The sequence below is a fragment of the Arachis hypogaea genome, chromosome 9, assembly GCF_003086295.3.
Source record: "Arachis hypogaea cultivar Tifrunner chromosome 9, arahy.Tifrunner.gnm2.J5K5, whole genome shotgun sequence".
Taxonomy (NCBI): Eukaryota; Viridiplantae; Streptophyta; class Magnoliopsida; order Fabales; family Fabaceae; genus Arachis; species Arachis hypogaea.
In genome coordinates this window covers 3281541-3303699 of record NC_092044.1, presented here as the reverse complement: position 1 = coordinate 3303699, position 22159 = coordinate 3281541, and the positions used below count along the sequence as shown (strand labels likewise).

The window sequence follows — 22159 nt, the reverse complement described above, 5'->3', positions numbered from 1 at the left end:
AAATATTTTATAAAATAAGATTTATTTATTCACTTTATGAATCTAATTTAAAAAAATAAATAAATAAACCGATCTTTTAAACGAGATAAATGTTTACTTTAAAATTGATCTAAAGGCACTGCAAACAATCATGCAAAATGCGGACGACAAAAATGATCTTTTGCCAAATATAAAAAACGTTTGTCAAATTCATGAATATATGTCTCAGATTACTGGTCTGCTACTGCAGGTTAAAATTTTTAGCTATTTTTTTCATTCGAGTCCTTGAAGAATAATGTACCTAGACGGCTAGACATAGATTTTATAAGGTTTAATCATTTTTACATCCTTATAATTACGATATCGAATAGGTCAACAGCAGAAAATCAAATTTAACTATTTAACTATCATTTCGGTCAAAACAAACAACTATACTTATCCTTGTAACATCGTTAATCACTTTGTATATAGCAACCAGCTTAGAGCTTTGTACAATTATTAGTAGTATATATATGAACGTACCTAGCAGATATTGCTCAGAAGTAGACATGGAGTGGCAAATAAAATTGGAAGATCAATCTTCAAAGGGAGAAAACAAGACAACTTCAACAACTTTGACCTATTGTATTCAAAACACCGAGAAGGCAAAAATAGATTGAAAACCAGTAAAGGAGAGAACTATTTCGATTGAGTAGCACGACCAAAAACTTATTTATATAACAAGAGGAAAAATACATATTCATATGATAAATCTTCATAATATCTCCTCAGTCAAATTAAAGCATATGTGCAGACAATATTCTTCTAGCCTCAAAAACATGATGACATTGCAAAGCAATCACTCAAGACTAGAGTCTTCAAATATTTCCACTAAAGCAAAAGGGCTGCTACCCAGGCAATTAAAATTTTAAAATGGCCCTCAAATCATATCAGAAGTATCTCCATTACAAAGGCAACAAACACGATTGGCAAAAGCCTAGTCAATTGTAATATAAAATTCTTCCTTCAACCATTACCTAGATTCAACTCAGTTAGATGTACACTTTTGGCAAACCATGATATTGGCCTTATATTGAATATTTTATATGGCAACAAAGATGATAAGATAAAAAAAAATGAAAAACATTAAACAACAACCCCTCTGTTTCCTTTAATCCATCAATTTGGCTAAGTTTAAGGCTAACATCAATACTCAATTAATAAACATAAAAAATGCTGTGTATACCAATTTAATACAACAGTGATGTAGTCTTGATTAAAATCCTAAGCCTATGTGTTTTCTACTTTTCTTACATAACAGCTGAAAGAGTGATTTTCTATTGAGATGCTGATATTTGAGGAACCTAGGTGCACATAAAATGGACCAGAGATGCAGTTTTTCACAAATAACTTGAAAAGTGCTCATACCTTCAATCTACAAATTGAAAGAACTTTAAGCATAGGACAGTAATGAAGGAATTTTATCAGCAATTCCGAGTCAAAATGTGGAATTTCAAAGTCTAAATGAAGTAAACAAGAAAATTCTGGAAAATCCAAAGCTGCAGCTGGAGTACGAAGCAAGCACTGTATACAGAAGATAACAAGATAGTAAATATAACACTTGAAACATAACACAATTCATCAAAATTGGAATAAAAAGTTACATCAAACATTATGTTCAATGGACAATGGAACTGCGAGAAGAATATTACCACTGTAGTGGAAAGTTTCAAGTCCAACAATTTTGTTTTTCTGAGTGCCTGGAGAAGCTCAAGTACCCAACCAACAGTCTTATCTTCTTGATATTCAGGTATTCAAGAAGCTCAAGAAGTGCATAAATTGATATTCAGGTATTCAAGAAATGGGGTGTCTATCTCAAGATGCTCAATATCATTAAACCTTAGCAGGGCAGGATGACAATGATTCTCTTTAAAGGTTAAACTCTTCAACGAATGAGGCATATGGATAAAAGGTTTGTCAATATCTTCAACTGGAAATCCTCTATGTACAGCGAGCTTCAGATTTTCAAGAACTGAACAACCAGATAAAATGTCATCGAGGTTAACAAAGGATATATCCAACTCTAGGTTCTTGAGGGATGGCAAATGGACATTTGGAATATAATATAAAGGAATAAAACGTCTTAAAACAAGGGATTCAAGGGAAGCACAATTCAATATCCATTCAAACAACTTGAAATTAGCATATCCAACGCGTGAGCAGTAACTAGCAAGAATATTGCAATAAATTTTCATGAAATTTATCACTCTTATTAATTTGGTTTCTCATATTCTAATTTTATTATAGTGATTGTCAAAATTGAGCTTTAGGCACCATACTGATCTCTAGATCCCTTTCCAATGCTGAGTCGGCAGACACGGTGATGATGTGGCATTCCCTTGCTTCGCTGAACTAATGTGGCACACTTATTCGTCTTCTCCACTTCCACTAGTTGAATAGGTATTTATTTTATGATTTTGTGCAATGCAGATTGCATCATACTATGGTTGGCCAGTATCTACTACACATTGCATTGCGGGAGCAATGGTGGGGTTTGGTGTAGCCTATTGAATGTAGACATATTGAAAAGCTTCAACTAGTTGAGGATTCAGGTGAACACTGAAACATGAAATTTAATAAAGATTTAGTCTTCATAGTTTATTAGGCACACCACAAGAAAACATAAAGTTCTACAGAAAGCAAAGGTCAGAGTCTGTACCATCAGCATATACTGATTAGTCAGTCAACTGTAAGTTGGCATTTGTTGGAGCCCCTCGGTACTATAGACAATTCCTTGAAAATATGATCTTTTATCTTTTCACCATAACTGGTATAAGTATGAATCATCATTCTCACTAAAACAAGGCCGTTTTGTAGAATATATGCAACAAAAGCATGCTCTTCTAGAGAGTCTTCATATCCTCCAAATTCAAAAGTGTTCAAGTGTGATGTAACACAATTAGGAACACTGGTTGGCTGTAACATTGATTTCTGGTTCAAGGGAGGACCATGACCATGAAGTTCATTCTGACAAGAAGGAACAACTATGCTCAAAGGATACAAGCAAATTACAAATAGACTATAAGGTTGAAAATCATACCTGAATAATGAGAACTTGAAGTTTATGACAACAATGAAGCAAGTCTAGTAGGAATCTAGATTTGAAAGATCCAAAGCGAAGTTGCAAATGAAGCAAACAACCAAATTTGGGAAAGTCTATAGGTGGAGCACAAAGCAAGCTCTGTGTGTAAAAAGTGTAACAAGATATCATAATTTAACAATGCTATAATAATAAATCCAGTGTGAAATCTGAATAATGATAATAATCATAATAAGCTGCATCTATTTAGCCACATTACCCCGGTTATTGAAGATCCCAACCTTAGTAATTTTGTTTTGCAGACTGCTTTGAGAAGCTCAGGTATCCAACCAATATGCTCGTCCTCTTGATGACTCCAAATATCAAGATGTGCTTCCACCATGTTTGAAAAATCAGTAACTGAAAACCGGAGGTAACGACCCCATAACGAGACATGAAGGTACTCAAGAGATGGGGTCTCTATCTCCAAATGCTCAACAACTTCGCCATGATAGTCGTCTTGAAAAGTTAATCTCTTCAATGTACTAATAGGCATACGGATTGTAGGAAATTCAACCCGATCCAGGGTGAGCTTAAGAGTTTCAAGAACAGGACAGCAACCTAAAATCTTGTCGGCATTCACGTATTTGACATCCAACTCTAGGTTCTTGAGGGATGGCAAATGAACAGATTGAAGATCTTCATCTTCAATGAAAATATAACCTTTTAAACAGAGGGACACAAGTGAAGGGCAAGTGAAAATTCCACAAGGGACTCCATAATTCTCAAGAGAATACATCTGAGAGACAAATAGTTCTTGAAGGTAGGGTCCAGTGACATCATTGATATAAGATCTAAAGTCATCCTCGCAAAGTACCTCGCAGGAGAGGCGAAACTTCTTGATGTGGGGAAACCGGGATAGAGCCGCATTGATGAAAGCAATAAAACACTCATCCATTTCCTCTGCTGAACGTTCAGGGGTGCAAAAGGGACCATCATCGAGGTCCAATACTTGAAGCTCTTTCCAAAGGTGACGCCACCGGCGAGAGAGGATGCTAGTGGCAACAGAATCTCTGGTTGGTAGGAACGAAAGGATGTAGCAGAGAAGCGAGTCCGGTATGGTGCTTATCATGTCCATATTAATGGTTGTTGCTTTTTCTAGATTGTCTTCTTCCATTTCCAGTTGCTTCGGAGGTTCAAAATAACCTTACTTCTTCGGAAAGCTTCATACAGGTTAGGCATAGAAAGATGTTGTCCGACCGTTCTTTGTTCAGATCTTATTGTCTTAGACCAAATCAACTGATATAATAAGATTTTGAAATTGAATTGGTCGATGTTCATGTCGTTGACTTGCAATTGTTCAGCTAACACGGTAAGGCCTCATACACCTTCAATGGTTGATTCGGTCTCTTACTTTCTTAGTTGATTTGTGTTTAAAAAGAATATGATAAATTTAATAGACACAAGTTGAGTTTATAATCACATCTAATGGTGATAAATAATTTAACAAAATTATAGTAAAAAAAAGGTATTTTCAATGAAAAACATAAAAATGTAAAATATTTAAAATAGAAAAGATTTACACAAACGTAAAAGAATATAAAATTTGGAGGGAAAAAATGTTATGATAGCTATACAACAGTTAACTATGACGAATATCGTCTTAATAAAATTTCCTTCACTATACAACTAACAACTAATCATCAGATGACAGGATGAACCTATACAACACTATCTCCTAAACTCTTACTACAATATGAGGCCAGAAAAACAAAAGAGAGAGAGAGAGAGAGAGAGAGAGAGAGAGAGAGAGAGAGAGAGAGAGAGAGAGAGAGAGAGAGAGATTCAAAATAATATTTGTGCATCATAATTCCTATGATTCAATTAAGATGCTTGAAATAAAAGAAATTATTAGAAATTATTTGGTACCAACCACCAGAAGAGAGAGAGAATTATGGTTCAATTTATTAGTACTTTTACGGTAAAAAAAAGTAGCCTGGTGCACAAACATCCTATATTGACTTATGGTTTGATTACATATAGAGCCATATGAACATACTTTGGCATGTTGTCGTTGCAGTGTATGAGATTGGTGATGTTCCAGAAATAGTTGGTTGTACGCGTCATTCTTTTTGGTAAGTTGGAAGCACAAAAGAGAACAAGAAAAGCAAGATTGAAAAGTTGATGAATCAAAATCATGGAGGTGGAAAAGGAGAAGTAGCAAAGTTGGAGACTCGGAAAAAAAAAATGGAAGTGGCAAAAAGAATAGTAGTATATGAAATCAAACTCAGAGAGAGACGGAGAGATTGAAAAAAGGAATACGAACGTCTGAGAACTTGGAGAGATATCATAGTGACAGTGGTGAGAAGAAAATGATAAGGATAAAATAGAATTTTAATAGTGAACACTCACGTGCACTGTTTTTATGTGAAGTTGATAGTCGAAAACCGTTAGATGATTTGATAAATTTGGCTAAATTATCATTTAATAATTTTCGACTATCACCTTTACTTAAAAACAATTGCACGTGAGTTTTTACCATTTTTAATATTTTCTTTTGCTTTGTATTTGTATATTTAAAATCAAACAAAACGCACCCTAAGGATAACTCTTCAAACCATTCCATTAAGGCAAAAGATCCAACAAAAGAGTAATGCCAAATCTAGTTTGATATAACAAATGCTGCATAATTGTAATGTCAAAGAACTACCTATATTCAGTCCATTTAATGGATTCCATAGCCAAAAAATAAACTACTCCAACTCAGAATATCCTTGTGAATGACTATTTACACATTTTACACTGCACAATAATATATATCAAAGGAGGAAACTATGCTCTTCTTAATGCAGCAACAACGAGTATACTCCTAAATAATTTTCTTTTGCCGAACCTTTACTCAAGTTTAAGTTGGCAAATGCTTGAGCCCATTGGGACAACAGACAATTTTTTGAGAATATGATCTTTTATCTCTTGATCAATAAAAGTCCTAGTATGAATTGTTACTGTCTTCAAAACAAGTCCTCTTTCTATAACATATGCAATGAATTCATGCTCCTCTTCCAAGTCTTCATAATCTCTAAACTCAATAATGTTCAGGTGTGATACGACACAACTTGGAACACTCACCGGTTGTGTCCAACTGCTAGGTTCAACAGGTTCCCCATACAAGCAACCGTAACTTACCGACTGAAAAGCGAAAACAGGGACAAGACTTCTCAAAGGATGCAACCAAATAACAGCTAGAGAAGAGAAAAAAGAAAAATAATGAATTTAATTAAGTAATCATACCTCACATGCATGAATTAAGAGAGCTTCAAGCTTGCAACAACAGTGAAGCAAGTCTATTAGCACTCTTGAGTTGAAAAATTCAAAACCAATTTGCAGCCTAACCAAACAGCAGAATTGGGGAAACTCTAGAGATGGAACACAAATCAAACACTGCACATAAAATTCAGTAAGATATTAATTTTAGGTGATACTAACAAGAAGATATCTTCATGTTAAGATGATAATTGAGAATCGTTAGACAGTTTGAGGAGCGTTAGACGATCGAACCGTCTAACAGTTCTTAACAACTTCATGTGAGTAGTCGACTTAGTTTTAACACATAAGCAGTTAAGCACAACGATATCAATTTCATCATTCCTTAAGCATTACCGCGGTTGTTGAAGCTTGCAAGGCAAGAAATTTTGTTCTGCAGACTGCATTGAGAAGCTTGGGCATCCAATCAATATGCATATCATCAAAACAAATATTCAGACATGCTTCAACCAGGTTCGGATAAGTCCTAACCGAAATCTGCGAGTAACAAGCTACTAAAGCAATATCAAGGTACTCAAGAGACGGCGTGTGTATCTCAAGATGATCAACCGTCGAATCGCAAGCTTCGCTCTCGAGAGTTAATCTCTTCAAAGAACGAGGCACGTGGATTTCATTTGGATCAATGCCACCGGAATTAAAGAATATAAAGACCTTTAGAGTTTCAAGCGCAGGGCAGAGAGATAAAAGCTTGTCAAGTTCAGTAGAGATTATTTCCAAGTCTAAGTTCTTGAGAGATGGCAACTGAAGAGATTGAAGATTATCAAAAGAAACAATAATATCACCTTTCAAGATGAGTGAGACCAGTGAGGTGCAAGAGAAAACACTGTAAGGTAATGTGTAAAAGGAGCCACTGGAGTTCCAAAGAGAGAGGTACAGTTCTTGGAGGTGAGGCCCGGAAGTAACGGCGTCGATCCAAAATGAGAGGGTACAGGAGTAATTTCGCACCTCACCCTCGAGGCGGAACTTCTGGATGCGACGAACTTGAACCTGTTGTAGAACCTCGTTGACGAAATCAACGAAGCGATCTTCTACGTGGTCTCGTGAAAGTTCAGGGGTGTTAAAGGAGTAACCGTCAAGGTTGAGGACATGGAGGTGCTTCCAGAGGTGGCGCCACCTGCGGGAGAGGACGCTGGTGGCTATGGATGTTCTGGTTGGGAGGAAGGAGAGGATGTTGCAGAGGATCGAGTCCGGTAGGGTGCTGATGGTTGTCGATGTTTCTGACTTGTCGTCTTCAGGCTCCATGTTAGGTGCTGTGGACTGTCGCCGATGACGGTGGTGGGCTGAGCAGAGAGTGACGATGGAGTGTGTGGTCGGTAACTAACAACGAGTTTAAGAAAGAAAAAAAAAAGTGGCTGATGCTACTCTACCATTTCCGGAAGGGAAATAGTGCCATAGTGGTGTTAACAAAATAAAATTACAATTATATCCACGCATAAAAAGGAATGTTTTACAAGAGAGAAATGCTAAGAACAAATTTTTTTATTAATATTAGCCAACATTTTGAACTAAACTTTGATTTTTAACTATTAAGATTTAAGATTTAAAAATTAAAACTCACAATTTAATACTTGAAATTTAGAATATTAATAAAATATTAATAAAAAATAATAAATTTTATTAATTATATACAAATATTTTTTATAAAATAATATAGACAATTAAAATACTATAAAAATATAGATATATAAAAAAAAAGTGTAGATGAGAATTTTATTTTTATAATTAACAAAACAGTTTTATTTTTATTTAAAATGAAAAGATGAAAACTCGTGTGCACATAGCGTCCCGTGTTGAATGCCCTTCAAAAGTAGCTTTGCATCTTTACAAGAGATTTATACAAGCATGATTTATAGCTTGTTTCTACTTTAATAATCTTATTGATACTAAATATTTGCATACCAGCATTAGAAGATCCTCAAATCACATCACATTTGCCTCCAACAACTAAAAAATCAAAGCTATGCCAAATTCAGTCTGCTATATTATGCTGAAAAATTCTACCCTCCAATTACTGATAATTCATGTAACCATTGATGCAAAAGAAGCATATAGCTCAGCAGAAAACCGAGAGCATACAGCAACAAAGGCGTTATCACAGGTGAATGCTGATCAGTTAGTCTATTTCAACTCGGCCTAGAGCCCCTTTGTATTTCAGATAATGCCTCGTCGTCGCAATAATATTTATCATGAATTCTCATTGTCTTTGAAACAAATCCTCTTTGTAAAATATAAGGAAAACATGGTTCTAAAACAAAATTCAGCGATTTTGAAGACAAAAAAAAAAAAAAAAACTTTAGGGAATTGTCATGCAAAACCATAATAACTAAAATGGTACTTAAATTTGCATGTTCATCTTATAAGTGCTGCACTCTTTATTAATTAAATAAATCTTAACTCTTCATTTATTATTCATTTATTATTTTATATGAATAACTCAGATTTACAATTTAAAATTTACGTTTCAAAATTTTAAAGTTTAAAATATAACATTTAAAATTTATTGTTCAAAGTATAAAATTTAGAATTTAAAATTTAAACTTTAAAATTAAAGGTGAGCAGCATTAGCAAATTTCCCCAAGTCTTTCATCAAAAGAAATTCCCCTAAGTCTCAAAGGCAATTAGACTATAGGTTGAAGTGCCTACTTTTGCAAGCCCAAGGGATCATACAAGACGATACAAGTTTAGACAGCTTTCCCATAGAAGAAATCAAGAAAAAGACAAGGAAATACTTTTTGGATGCAAGACAAAGTGAAGCGCATGCGATTGTAAGTCAGCACTTCTTTCATTATTCATTGCAGAGAGGAGATACTTTTTGGATGTTGTTAGCCTTTTGGATAAGCAAGTGCAGGACATGAAGTTAATGACTAATGAAATAATAAGATTGGAAGGTAATTTGGAAATTTTATATAGTAGGCTTGGACAAAGAATTTCCAATTCTATGAATTCTGAAGGCATTTGCATATCTTTGTTCAGAATACATGTGGTTGGGTCATTGGTGAAATTGTGTGAATATATTCCCTGCTAGAGTGCAACTTTACATTTATGATACCGATGATTTGGCTTATGGATGATAAACAAGAGAATTAATGAATCATATGGTACTAGGACATTAGTATTTAAACTGGACTTTGAGCTTCATGGCTGTATCAGGAAGTTCATTTTTTCGCTTCTTGAAAATGATGGTGGCTTTGCATGTCAGAAATTCTACATACATACAAGAAAGAGACAAGGAAATACATACATACTTCAACATTATCAAATCCAACCATCAAGAATGGAACTGGTTCTGTTTGCCAATCCCCTTAGATCATACATTCCTACCAAACTATTTAGAAAGACAGGTATTCGAAAAAACAAATAACTGATAGAGCAACACAGTCCTTACCAAAGGTAAATGCTGATCAGTTAGTGTACTTCAAGTCGGCACATGCTAGAACCCACCCCTTTGTATTTCAGATAATGCCATGTAACGTCGATGTTTTAAGTCTAGGTCATCATATTTAGCATGAATTCTCATTGTCTTTAAAACAAGTCCTCTTTGTAAAATATATACAGTAAATTCATGCTCCTCTGGAGTGTCTTGATATCCTCGGTATTCAACAGTGTTCAAGTGTGATATAATACAGTTAGGAACGCTAAGTGACTGTGTCCAACCATTGCGTTTATGGGAGTTTCGGTAAGACTTGCGCAAATGATCATCAATGAACTGAAAACAAGGAACAAGTCAAGTCAAAGAGGCAAACAAATTGCAAATAGACAAAAAGTTGAAGTGATGGGATCATTCTTTTCTTTCTTTTCTTTTTTTTTGGTCGTGAACATCATTCTTTTCAACTAGAAAACATGGCATTGCAAAACAATCACTAAAGACTAGAGTCTTCAAACATTCCAATTGAAGAAAAACGTACTGCAAATATATATATATATATATATATATATATATATATATATATATATATATATATATATATATAGTGATATGTTCCCCGAATAAAGAAACAGAAATGGCAACTGCCTAACCTAGGCTGCTATATTGTGTGTAGGGATGTGCATGGGCGAGTAAAATCGGGTTTGATGTGACACAGACCTAGCCCGAAATATATACCGGGCCTATTTATTAGATCCGAATACGACTCTAAACCCGATGAAACTTATACACTTTCGGACTACGATTATACTGGGTAAAAACCGGATAAAAACCGAGTCGTTAACATTACATTACCTTGATACCTTCTTATAAACTAGCATGTGAAAATATCCAAATCTCCAAGACTCCAACCATTATTTGACATTGTAAAATTCACTTAGAAAAATATAACAAGAACCAACTCTTCTCTAAAATTAAAGCATAACCATAATTAATACTAATATTGTCTAATAACACCAAATATTTAAATCAATACAAATAACACAATATTATGCATTAATTAGTCTAAAATCTTATGCATTTTAAACATAAAACATTAACTTATAATCTTATAATAACTAATAACACAAAATATTAAGATTTACAATACTTAAATTCCACATAAGAATAGCCATCATCCATCACTAATAACACAAAATATTAATTGTGTATGATGACCGAGCCACCGGACCGATTTCAGGTGACCCGAGCCATGGCCCGAACCCAACTCGAAATAATAACCGGGTCTATTTTTAAGACCCTTACCCGGTGAAATCACACCAAGTTAGCCCCTAAAATGTTCGGGACAGAGCCGGGTCTTCGGACCGGGCCGGGCCATGCACACCCCTAATTGTGTGACGTAATTCTCCCTTCAAGAGTTAATAAAATCAGTTGTAGTCAGGAAACTCATTTATCAAATCATGACATCTAATATACATCTTTTAGAAGTACACAACCTTGAAAGAGCATCATTGCATCGAAGGAATACAATATTATGCGGCAGATATCAACTTCTATAACTGGGAATATGCTGTTCTAATGCAGCCCCAGCAACTAGGTATTAAACAAAATTTAAAATTTAGAGTTCAAGATTTACGATTCAAAATTTTAAAGTTTAAAATTTAACATTTATTGTTCAAAGTATAGAAGTTAAAATTTAGAATTTAAACTTTAAAATTCAAGGTGTTCGCAGCATTAGCAAATTTCCCCAAGTCTTTCATCAAAAAAAAAATATCCCCAAGTCTCAAAGGCAATTAGGCTATAGGTTGAATTAAAGTGCCTACTTTTGCAAACCCAACGGATCATACAAGATAATACAAGTTTAGACAATAGACAGCTTTCCCACAGAAAAAAAAAAATCAAGAAAGAGACAAGGAAATACATACATACTTCAACATTATCAAATCCAACCACCAAGAATGGAACTGGTTCTGTTTGCCAATCCCCTTAGATCATACATTCCTACCAAACTATTTAGAATTTGTGACAGGTATTCGAAAAAAACAAATAACTGACAAATCCATATAAACATTGATGCAAAAGAAGCATATAGTTCCGTATACATAAATAAATGCAGCTTTGATACAGTCAACCTCAGAGAGCCGAGAGCATAGAGCAACAAAGTCCTTATCACAGGTAAATGTTGATCAGTTAGTGTACTTCAAGTCGGCACATGCTAGAGCTCCTTTGTATTTTAGATAATGCCTTGAAAACTTCACCTTTTAAGGGTAGGTCACAATATTTAGCATGAATTCTCATTGTTTTTAAAACAAGTCCTCTTTGTAAAATATATGCAGTAAATTCATGCTCCTCTGGACTGTTTAGATACCCTCGATATTCAACAGTGTTCAAGTGTGATACAATACAGTTAGGAACGCTAAGTGGCTGTGTCCAATCATTGCGTTTACGGTTTTGACAAAACAACCAGGAATCATCATCATCATCATCATCAACGGACTGAAAACAAGGAAGAAGTCAAGTCAAAGGATGCAAACAAATTGCAAGTAGACAAAAAGTTGAAGTGATGGGATCAACCATACCTCAGATTCATATATTTTTAGAGCTTGCAGCTTAGGACAATTGTGAAGCAAGTCTATTACAAGCCTACTGTTGAAACTATAAAAATCAAGTTGCAGCTGAATCAAATTGCAAAAGTCGGGAAGGTCTAGAACTGGGGCACGAATTAAGCACTGCGTGCAAAAGATCATTCGATATTAGTTTCAACACATGACTAAAACCATAAATTCATCGTTTTGTTAAGCAAATCACCAAGGTTGTTGGAACTTCCAGCCTCAAGAATCTTGTTTTGCAGAGTGCCCCGAGGAGCTTAGGAAGCCAAGCAACATGCCAACTGTTACCAAAAATATCTAGACATACTTTGTTGATGTTGGGATAATCACAAGTCAAAATCTGTTTGTAACAACCCCGTAATCTGAGACGTAGGTATTCAAGAGATGGAGTGTCTACCTCAAGATGCTCAAGTGTCGCATCTTCGAAATATGAATATTGTTCCTGCAAAATGCTAGTAAATTAAAAATCAGAGACTAAGTCATGTGATAAGGGCATATTACATCACAATAATAATAATAATAACAGTGACCTCAAAGGTTAAACTCTTCAAGGGACGAGGCATGTGGATTGCTTCAGGTTCGTCATAACTTTCATCAGTCCTGAACTTAATTAAAGTGGCCCTAAGAGTTTCAAGGGCTGGGCAACCAGATAGAAACACATCCAGGTTCAAATAGTTGATATGCAACTCTAGGTTCTTGAGGGATGGCAAAATAACACTACTGGGACCAACATCTTCCAGATAAATATCAATATTACCGTCCAAAACGAGCGACACGAGCGAAGTACTACGGATACGCAAAGAAGGCAAGGCGCAAATCTTCCCATCGGTCCTCAGAGAGAAATAGAGTTCACTAACCCTGCGAATGACGTAATGTATCCAATCAAGAAGGTCTGCATACCTAAATACACCCGCCCGGCAAGAGAGGCGGAACTTACGCATGGGGCGCCGAAGCGGCTCAAACTCATTGAGCAAAATAAGAAGGCGCTCTTGAGCTTTCTCATGTGAACGGTCAGGGGTGTAAAGGAAATCATCGTTGAGGTCAAACACTTGGACTTTCTTCCAGAGGTAGCGCCACCTGCGAGAGAGGACGCTGGTGGCCACGGACGTTCTGGTTGGAAGGAATGAGAGGATGTCGCACAGGATTTCATCCGGCAGGCTGCTGATAACGTCCCTATCAACTGCTGCTTTCCTTTGCTTCCGCCGTTTCCCCATTTTGAGGCTAAGGGGGACAGGAGAGAGAGTGGCTAGGGTATTGTGGGATTCAACATTCAAGTGTGTCGAATATTTATTTTTGAAACAAAAAATGGGATAAACATTTAGTAGTAAGTAAATGTTATTATATTAATTATAAAATTCTTGTTATTTCTTGAGAGGAAGAAATAAGTTTAAATTTTTTGAAAGCTTCAATTTTTGGTTTGGCAAATTTTTTTTCATGAACACAGAAGTGATTTTGCTGTCAAAATCACGTTTACAAGAAGCAATTATTTGTAACTTCTGCGTTTTCTTAACTGGCTTTTAGCTATAGATACTAACAATTTATTTACCTTTTACCAACTTTTTTATTTGTATATGTTATTATATTAATTATAAAATTCTTGTTATTTCTTTTTATATGAGTTCTATTTTCTATTATTTTTATTTTTATTTTTTTAACTATTTGTATGACATTATACACTTTTATAATTGTGATTTTTGTGTATTATGTTTGTTATTATCTCTTTATAATATAATTTATTAATTTTATTAGGTAAAATAAATTAAACAAAAAATTAACTGTAAATAATAATAATAATAATAAATTATAACATACTAAAAAATGAGTACCAAAAATACTAAAAATATATTATATAAAAAGATCATAAAAAAATTTTAGATTTGTTTCAATTACTATAAAGTAAATATTTAATTTTTTTATTATTTTCAGTATTCTCTTTTATAATTGTCATTCTCGTATACTATGTTTTAGTGTAATTTTTTATAATATAGATTATAATTCCATTAAAAAAGATAAATTAAATAAAAAATTAATCATAGATAATAATAAAACCATAAACGTTGGATTCCAAATTAATATTAAGAATAAGATAATTGAGAGTATTAGAATAAGAGTACGATGTAAAAATACTAAAATAACATTTAATACTTAAAAATATAACATATTTGATTAAATATTCTTTTATATATATATATATATATATATATATATATATATAATTTATATTTTTTATTTTTCTTTAAAAATATATTTTATCTATTTTTATATGTTATTTTTGTTTTAGTAAGTAAATATTAATTTTATTATAAAATTAACTAATAAGATATATTTAAATATCTAAATTAAAATAATAGGATAATATAAAAAAATTTAAATTGATGTCTATTTTAGTAATTTTTTATCTAAAAGTGATTTTGAATAGTATAAGCCAAACAACATTTATTTTACTATAATCCATTTTGATATAAAAATTACCAAACATAAATTACTTTAACACAAACTTACTTTTGATCAAAATCAAGTTTGCAAAATCAATTTTATGCAAACTCCTGTTTGCAAACTATAATCCAAACACACACTAACTCCGTCAGTGACTTAGGTCATTTACTCCGTTAATTCTAACGGATGACAAAATAGTCTCTGACAACTCTAATAAGGGACAAAATGGTTCCTGATCTCATCTGTTCGGAAAAGACACGGTTCTCTCCCAATTTTCATCATTAACTTCAAACTATATAATGCACACTCTATAAATTTAATGTTCACAAGAAAAAAATATCAACTAGTTCTCAACCAATTCATACTTACGAAACTAATGCCTATGTCTTTCAACTAGTTGTCATCTTCGATGGATGCCATAAATCTAGACAGCAGGTCTGATTTGTTAAGACTCGTCGTCATCGTTACCATCTCCCTCCTCCTCTACCCTAACATCTCCATGACCACATTGTCCACCACTCCAATCGCTTCCTTTAGCTTCTTCTCCGAACCAATATTCAGTAATCGCTTCAGTTTCCATATGAGCAGCAACAGCGACATTGCTCGTTGTAATAACTTGGATGCGAGGTTGAAGCTGTTTCAACTTGGACTCTAGGAAAGAAGGAATGAAGCACTCGGTGTCTACTTCAAATAAGAATTTGCATATGATGTAAAAGGAGAATCTTCTCATGATGTCCTAATGTCCAACAATCTATATTGCTTGCCGAAGAGTGCATAAAGGCGTGCCCTTGGAGTAGTTGTGGAACTTGGTCTTGAGGATGTCGTGGACGTTATTAGGGTTGGAGGTGATGTTATCAAAGACGTAGAAGTGGATGCTTTTGGTAGGTGAAGTGCAGAGGAGGTGAATGTCCCAGTCACAGATTTAGGAAGTGTGTGGTCCATGACATATTGAGGTAGGTACGACATGTGTGACAATTACACCATGGCTTAATCTTGGAGTTAAAGAGAAAGAAGAAAAAGATGGAAAGGAAGATTGTGAAAGTGAAGAAGAAGAGTATGAATGTTAGGGTTATGCGAGATATGATAAAAATTGGGGAAGAACAATGTCATTTTCGAATAAAGGGGTCAGGGATCATTTTGTCCCTTGTTATAGTTGTCAGAGATCATTTTGTCCCATGTTAGAGTTTTCTGAGACCATTTTATCTTCTATTAGAGTTGACGGAGTCAAGGATTTAAGTGACTGACGGAGTTAATTGTTAAGGACCAATCGAGTAATTAATTTTAATTGTAGACTAAAATGTCTAATTTAAAATTTTTTGAATACTAAATTGAATATATACTCTTAATTTTAAAAATAAATATGTAAATAAAAATAATAGAAGATTAAAGATTATATTTTATATTCTTAATTAAAAAAGATCATCAATTGTGAAATTATGTTCGTTAACAATAATAAAAATGTTTATGCTTTGACACATCATCTGCTCTGTTGACATTTGGAATATTTGTCAGCAAAGTCCTAAAAAACTTTATGCTTGGGTGTTGATGAGTCTGCATCTATGGCTGCCAAAGTTTGCTTGGGATGTGAAACAAATCCAATGGCAAATCTAGTAACCATCAAGTATCATAGGAATTTGTAGAATGGGCTGATCAATGGTTCTTTATACAATAAATCTCTATAAGTCCATTTATTTATAAGGATAGAATATTAAAATAAAAATACAAAAACATAAAATTATATTTGATAAATAAATTATATTTAAAAATATTAAATTAATATATTTTATATTTAAAAATATTAATAAATAATATAATTTATTTTTTAATTTTTATTATTTTTATTAATTATATTTTTTATTATTATATTTTTTAAATTTTTTAAACAAAAAATCAAAATAAATAACTTTTATCATTTGTTCTTATCTTGTCCAGATAACAGTACAATTGTGAATTGTGAATTGTGATATGTGTATAGTTGCTACTTGCCATTAATCTGTCTTAAATTAATTGCAACTTATTAAGAGAGACTTTATGGCAAGTTTGTTTTCCTCTATTCACATGCTGGTAGCAACAAGCAAGAAAATCAAGAATAATTTTGTAAAATAAATATGCTACTTAGATTAAAAGGTGACATACTTGGTGCTGAACTCTTCAAATTGAATAACCAATTTGAGAAAAGGCCCAAAGCCAATTAGACTCCTTTTGCAAGAACTCTAAACGAATTTTTAAACCAATAAAGGAAGAATGATTTTGATTCACAAGCAGAGGAAAGAGCTTCCATATTATCAAATCTCAATTATACCCCATATTATCGAATCTCAATTATACCAAATTCCCTGTTATATCGAATCATAACATCACTCTTCTCCTTCTTTTCTTTTCTTTTTTGATCGTGAACATCATTCTATTCAACTAGAAAACATGGCATTGCAAAACAATCACTAAAGACTAGAGCCTTCAAACATTCCAATTGAAGAAAAACGTACTGCAAATATATATATATATATATATATATATATATATATAGTGATATGTTCCTCAAATCAGATCATATTTATCTCCCCCAGTGAAGAATAAAGAAACAGAAATGGCAACTGCCAAACCTAGGCTGCTATATTGTGTAACGTAATTCTTCCTTCAAGAGTTACATAAAATCAGTTGTAGTCAGGAAACTCATTTATCAAATCGTGACACCTAATATACATCTTTTAGAAATACACAACCTTAAGAGTAAATGGAAAAAATCAAGAAAAGATTGAAAGAGCGTCATGCATCGAAGGAATACAATATTATGTGGCAGATATCATAACTTCTATAACGGAATATGCTGTTCTAATGCAGCCCCAGCAACTAGGTATCAAACAAATTCTGTAACCTCTCTGTGACATAACAGATGAGCAAGTCAAAGATTTGGTATCGCCAAAGCTGGTGCATATTTGCCATCAACCTGATTCAACAACAGATTTATACAACAGGTTATCCATGCTCTATCAAAATGCTGATTCTTTGAAATATTATAAACATCCTAATTCCTAAAGTAGAATCAAAAGACAGAAATGCATATTTCCAAACTATCAATCCTAACCATCATTACTAAGCAAATATTCAGACATGCTTCAACCCGGTTCGGATAAGTCCGATCCGAAATCTGCGAGTAACAAGCTACAAAAGCAATTAATATCAAGGTACTCAAGAGATGGCGTGCGTATCTCAAGATGATCAACCGTCGAATCGCAAGCTTCGCTCTCGAGAGTTAATCTGTTCAAAGAACAAGGCACGTGGATTTCATCTGGATCAATGCCACCGGAATTAAAGAATACAAAGACCTTTAGAGTTTCAAGTGCAGGACAGAGGGATAAAAGCTTGTCAAGTAGAGATTATTTCCAAGTCTAAGTCTTGAGAGATGGCAACTGAAGAGATTGAAGATTATCAAAAGAAACAATAATATCACCTTTCAAGACGAGTGTGACCAGTGAGGTGCAAGACAAAACACTGTAAGGTAACGTGTAAAAGGAGCGACTAGAGTTCCAAAGAGAGAGGTACAGTTCTTGGAGGTGAGGCCCGGAAGTAACGGCGTCGATCCAAAAAGAGAGGGTACGGGAGTAATTTCGCACCTCACCCTCGAGGCGGAACTTCTGGATGCGACGAACTTGAACCTGTTGTAGAACCTCGTTGACGAAATCAACAAAGCGTTCTTCTACTTGGTCTCGTGAAAGTTCAGGGGTGTTAAAGGAGTAACCGTCAAGGTTGAGGACATGGAGTTGCTTCCAGAGGTGGCGCCACCTGCGGGAGAAGACGCTGGTGGCCATGGATGTTCTGGTTGAGAGGAAGGAGAGGATGTGGCAGAGGATCGAGTCCGGTAGGGTGCTGATGGTTGTCGATGTTTCTGGCTCCGTGTTAGGTGCTGTGGAGTGTCGCCGATGACGGTGGTGGGCTGAGGAGAGAGTGACGATGGAGTCTGTGGTTGGTAACTAACTAAACTAACTACAACGAGTTTAAGGGAAAAAAAAAGAGCAATGCTAGGGGGCCAGCAATTTTTGTGATTGTTAGCCATCAACTAGCCATCAATGATGATTTGATGGTGTGAGATTGATGTGAGATTTCATCCAATGGCTCACCTTTCTCTACTGGTTAAATGCTGGCCAAAATTCAACAAAACTACTGGTCCCCTAGACTTTTCCTAAATAGTGGCTGATGCTATCTACCATTTCCGAAAGGGAAATAGTGCCATAGTGGTGTTAACAAAAAAAAATTACAATTATATATCCATTGATGCTTGTATAAATCCATCGATAATTGTAATTTTTTTTTTACAAGCATGCTTTTATAACTTTTTCTACTTTAATAATCTTATTGATACTAAAATATTTGCAGACCAGCACTAGAAGATCCTCAAATCACATCACATTTGCCTCCAAAACTAAAAAATCAAAGTTATGCCAAATTCAGTCTGCTATATTATGCTGAAAAATTCTAACCTCAAATAACTACCGAGATTCAACCCATCAATGGTTTTATTTATTTATTTTTTTCAGATCATGGCATTATTGTCTTGGTCTACAATTTATATAATTATTTTTACAGCACAAAGTTATCTAACTGTAAAAGCTAAGTATGCACAGTAAAGTTTCATGATTTATTTTTTACAATGTAGCAACGGCTAGTAGTCTTAAGTGTAGGGTTGCTATCAATCTAGTTCTCCAAAAAGTAAGATCAATAGTTTAAGCACATTGTAAGAGCAAAGGAAATACATACATACTTCAACATTATCAAATCCAACCACCAAGAATGGAACTGTCTGTTTGCCAATTCCCTTAGATCGTACATTCATAGCAAACTATTTAGAATTTGTGACATGTATTGGAAAAAACAAATTACTGATAATTCATGTAACCATTGATGCAAAAGAAGCATATAGTTCAGCAGAGAGCCGAGAGCATAGAGCAACAAAGTCCTTACCACACACCTGATCAGTTAGTCTATTTCAACTCGGCACATACTAGAACCCATTTGTATTTCAGATAATGCCTGGGAAATTTCCCATTTTAAGTGGCGGGGGAAATAATATTTAGCATGAATTCTCATTGACTTCAAAACAAGTCCTCTTTGTAAAATATATGTAGTAAATTCATGCTCCTCTGGAGTGTTCTGATATCCTCGATATTCAACTGTGTTCAAGTGTGATACAATACACTTAGGAACGCTACGTGGCTGTCTCCAACCATTGCGTTTATGGGGATTTAAGTAATAGAAGTAAAAATTATCTTCACCATCATAGGACTGAAAACAAGGAACAAGTCAAGTCAAAAGATGCAAACAAATTGCAAATAGACAAAAAGTTGATGTTATGTGATCGATCATACCCCCAATACATAAATTTTTAGAGCTTGAAGCTTAGGACAATGGTGAAGCAAGTCTATTAGAAGTTTAGCCTTGAAATCTTCAAAATCAAGTTGCAGCTGAATCAAATTGCAAAAATCGGGAATGTCTAGAACTGGTGCAGGAAGCAAGCACTGTGTAAAAAGATAAATGGATATTAATTCAACACATAACCGAAACCATAAATTTATCGTTTTGTTAAGCAAATCACCTGGATTGTTGAAACTTTCAGCCACAAGAATTTTGTTTCGCAAAGTGCCCCGAGGAGCTTAGGAACCCAAGCAACATTCCTAGGCTTAGGCCAAATGTCTAGACACGCTTTCTTGATGTTGGTATAATCACAAACCAAAATCCGTTTGTAATCACAGCGTAATGCGAGATGTAGATATTCAAGAGATGTAGTGTCTAACTGAAGACGCTTAAGTGTCACAACTTCGGAATAGTGATATCGCTCCTGCAAAACGTTAGCAAGTTAAAAATCAGAGGCTAAGTCATGTGATAAGGCCATATCACATCAATAATAATAGAGTGAATATCCTATCCGGCCGTGACAGTTATCTCAAAAAAGATAAGGAGGTTCTTGAAAAAAAAATATATCTAATTCACTCACGATCTTTGTTTTTTGAGATTAATTAGCTCCTGTGCCAAAAAATAAAAAAGATTTATCCTTTTTTTTTGACACATGACTAATAAGTTCCATAAAAATAAAGTTCAGAAACCGAATTGATATTTTTTTTTTGTCAAAAATCTCGTTGTCTTTTAAAGTAATTGGTCAGATTTTTCTCATAATAATAATAAGTTAATAACAGCCACCTCAAAGGTTAAACTCTTCAAGGTACGAGGCATGTGAATTGCTTCAAGATCGAAATCAGCCTCACGAGTCGTGAACTTAATTAAAGTGACCCGAAGAGTTTCAAGAGCCGGGCAGCCAGAAAGAAAGACATCGATGTTCAGATAGTCGATATGCAGCTCTAGATTCTTGAGGGATGGCAAAAACATCTTACCATCCAGATTCACATCGTCAAAAATAATATTAATATTACCGTCCAAAACGAGCGACACGAGCGAAGTGCTATAGATATACTCAAAAGGCAAGGTGTAAGTCATCCTATCGGTCCTCGTAGAAAAATACAGTTCCCTAACTCTGTCACGGACAGAACCAATCCACTCAAAAAGTCTTCTATACCCATAGTCATCCGCCCGGCAAGAGAGTCGGACCTTACTGAGAGGGTTGAAACCCGACACAACCTTTTCGAGAAAATTAATAAAGCACTCTTCTGCTTCCTCATCTGAACGGTCATGGGTGTAAAGGAAATCATCGTTGAGGTCCAACACTTGGACTTTCTCCCAGAGGTAGCGCCACCTGCGAGAGAGCACGCTGGTAGCCATGGATGTTCTGGTTGGAAGGAATGAGAGGATGTGGCACAGGATTTCATCCGGCAGCCTGCTGATAACGTCCCTATCAACTGCTGCTTTCCTTTGCTTCCGCCGTTTCCCCATTTTGACAGCAGAGGAGGTGGCTAGGAATTGTGGGATACAACAAGTGTGTCAAACAGTTTCTTTTGACAAAAAAAATGGGATAAATAAAAACAAGCTCAATATTTCAGTAGAGTTTCCAAAACCTGCCCAGAATACGGGTTTGGGAGGCAAACCGCGAATCTGAACCGTGTCTCCCACAATCTGTAAGATTGTAAAAGTATTTATTGATAAAATTGTGAAAGAATAAAAAGGGCGAAGAAATTTGTATTGATGATTGATTGGTTGATGAATTATGAAGGTAAAATTAAATATATATAGGGCTTGTTTGGGTGAGTTTTTTAAAAAAAGATCGTTTTTCTATTTATCTTTTCTTTAAAAGATCTTATAGAAAAGTAAAAGTAATTTTATGTTTGGATATCTCATGTAAAAAGGTCTTTTTATTTATCAATTATGTTTGGCTATAACAATATAAAAATATTTTTTATTTATTTATTATGGGCTTGTTTGGGTGAGCTTTTAAGAAAATATCTT

General features: G+C 34.4%; 5 protein-coding genes across 7 annotated transcripts; all 5 read right to left on the bottom strand.

Annotated features, from left to right (window-relative positions):
- Positions 1 to 1151: 1151 nt before the first annotated feature.
- Positions 1152 to 5386, bottom strand: LOC112709946 (F-box/LRR-repeat protein At4g14096-like). 2 transcript variants are annotated; one of them, XM_072202280.1, is made up of 5 exons: positions 3318 to 5386; positions 3059 to 3199; positions 2678 to 2985; positions 1671 to 2577; positions 1152 to 1542 (listed from the first exon to the last, which is right to left on the bottom strand). In XM_072202280.1, exons 1-3 carry the CDS (start codon positions 4212 to 4214, stop codon positions 2698 to 2700), a joined length of 1326 nt encoding a protein of 441 aa, XP_072058381.1. In that variant the 5' UTR covers positions 4215 to 5386; the 3' UTR covers positions 1152 to 1542; positions 1671 to 2577; positions 2678 to 2697. The 2 variants fall into 2 exon arrangements, with proteins under 2 accessions (XP_072058381.1, XP_072058382.1); XM_072202281.1 differs by lacking the exon at positions 1152 to 1542 and having other exon boundaries at positions 2434 to 2577; positions 2678 to 2949; positions 3318 to 4882.
- A 250-nt stretch (positions 5387 to 5636) lies between these two features.
- LOC112709945 (F-box/FBD/LRR-repeat protein At1g16930) lies at positions 5637 to 7828 on the bottom strand. Its single transcript, XM_025761950.3, has 3 exons — positions 6698 to 7828; positions 6329 to 6478; positions 5637 to 6226 (listed from the first exon to the last, which is right to left on the bottom strand). The coding sequence occupies exons 1-3, from the start codon at positions 7601 to 7603 to the stop codon at positions 5933 to 5935; spliced, it is 1350 nt and encodes a 449-aa protein (XP_025617735.1). The 5' UTR covers positions 7604 to 7828; the 3' UTR covers positions 5637 to 5932.
- A 3803-nt stretch (positions 7829 to 11631) lies between these two features.
- Positions 11632 to 13641, bottom strand: LOC112709944 (FBD-associated F-box protein At2g26860). The gene is made up of 4 exons (XM_025761949.3): positions 12865 to 13641; positions 12534 to 12776; positions 12305 to 12454; positions 11632 to 12221 (listed from the first exon to the last, which is right to left on the bottom strand). Exons 1-4 carry the CDS (start codon positions 13546 to 13548, stop codon positions 11916 to 11918), a joined length of 1383 nt encoding a protein of 460 aa, XP_025617734.1. The 5' UTR covers positions 13549 to 13641; the 3' UTR covers positions 11632 to 11915.
- A 3750-nt stretch (positions 13642 to 17391) lies between these two features.
- LOC112709942 (FBD-associated F-box protein At2g26860) lies at positions 17392 to 21893 on the bottom strand. Of its 2 annotated transcripts, XM_072202279.1 has the most exons (5): positions 20963 to 21893; positions 20361 to 20603; positions 20134 to 20283; positions 19737 to 20050; positions 17392 to 17717 (listed from the first exon to the last, which is right to left on the bottom strand). In XM_072202279.1, exons 1-4 carry the CDS (start codon positions 21647 to 21649, stop codon positions 19745 to 19747), a joined length of 1386 nt encoding a protein of 461 aa, XP_072058380.1. In that variant the 5' UTR covers positions 21650 to 21893; the 3' UTR covers positions 17392 to 17717; positions 19737 to 19744. The 2 variants fall into 2 exon arrangements, with proteins under 2 accessions (XP_072058380.1, XP_025617733.1); XM_025761948.3 differs by lacking the exon at positions 17392 to 17717 and having other exon boundaries at positions 19501 to 20050.
- LOC140175412 (F-box/FBD/LRR-repeat protein At1g16930-like) lies at positions 18160 to 18579 on the bottom strand. Its single transcript, XM_072203762.1, has one exon. It carries the CDS (start codon positions 18577 to 18579, stop codon positions 18160 to 18162), a length of 420 nt encoding a protein of 139 aa, XP_072059863.1.
- Positions 21894 to 22159: the final 266 nt, after the last annotated feature.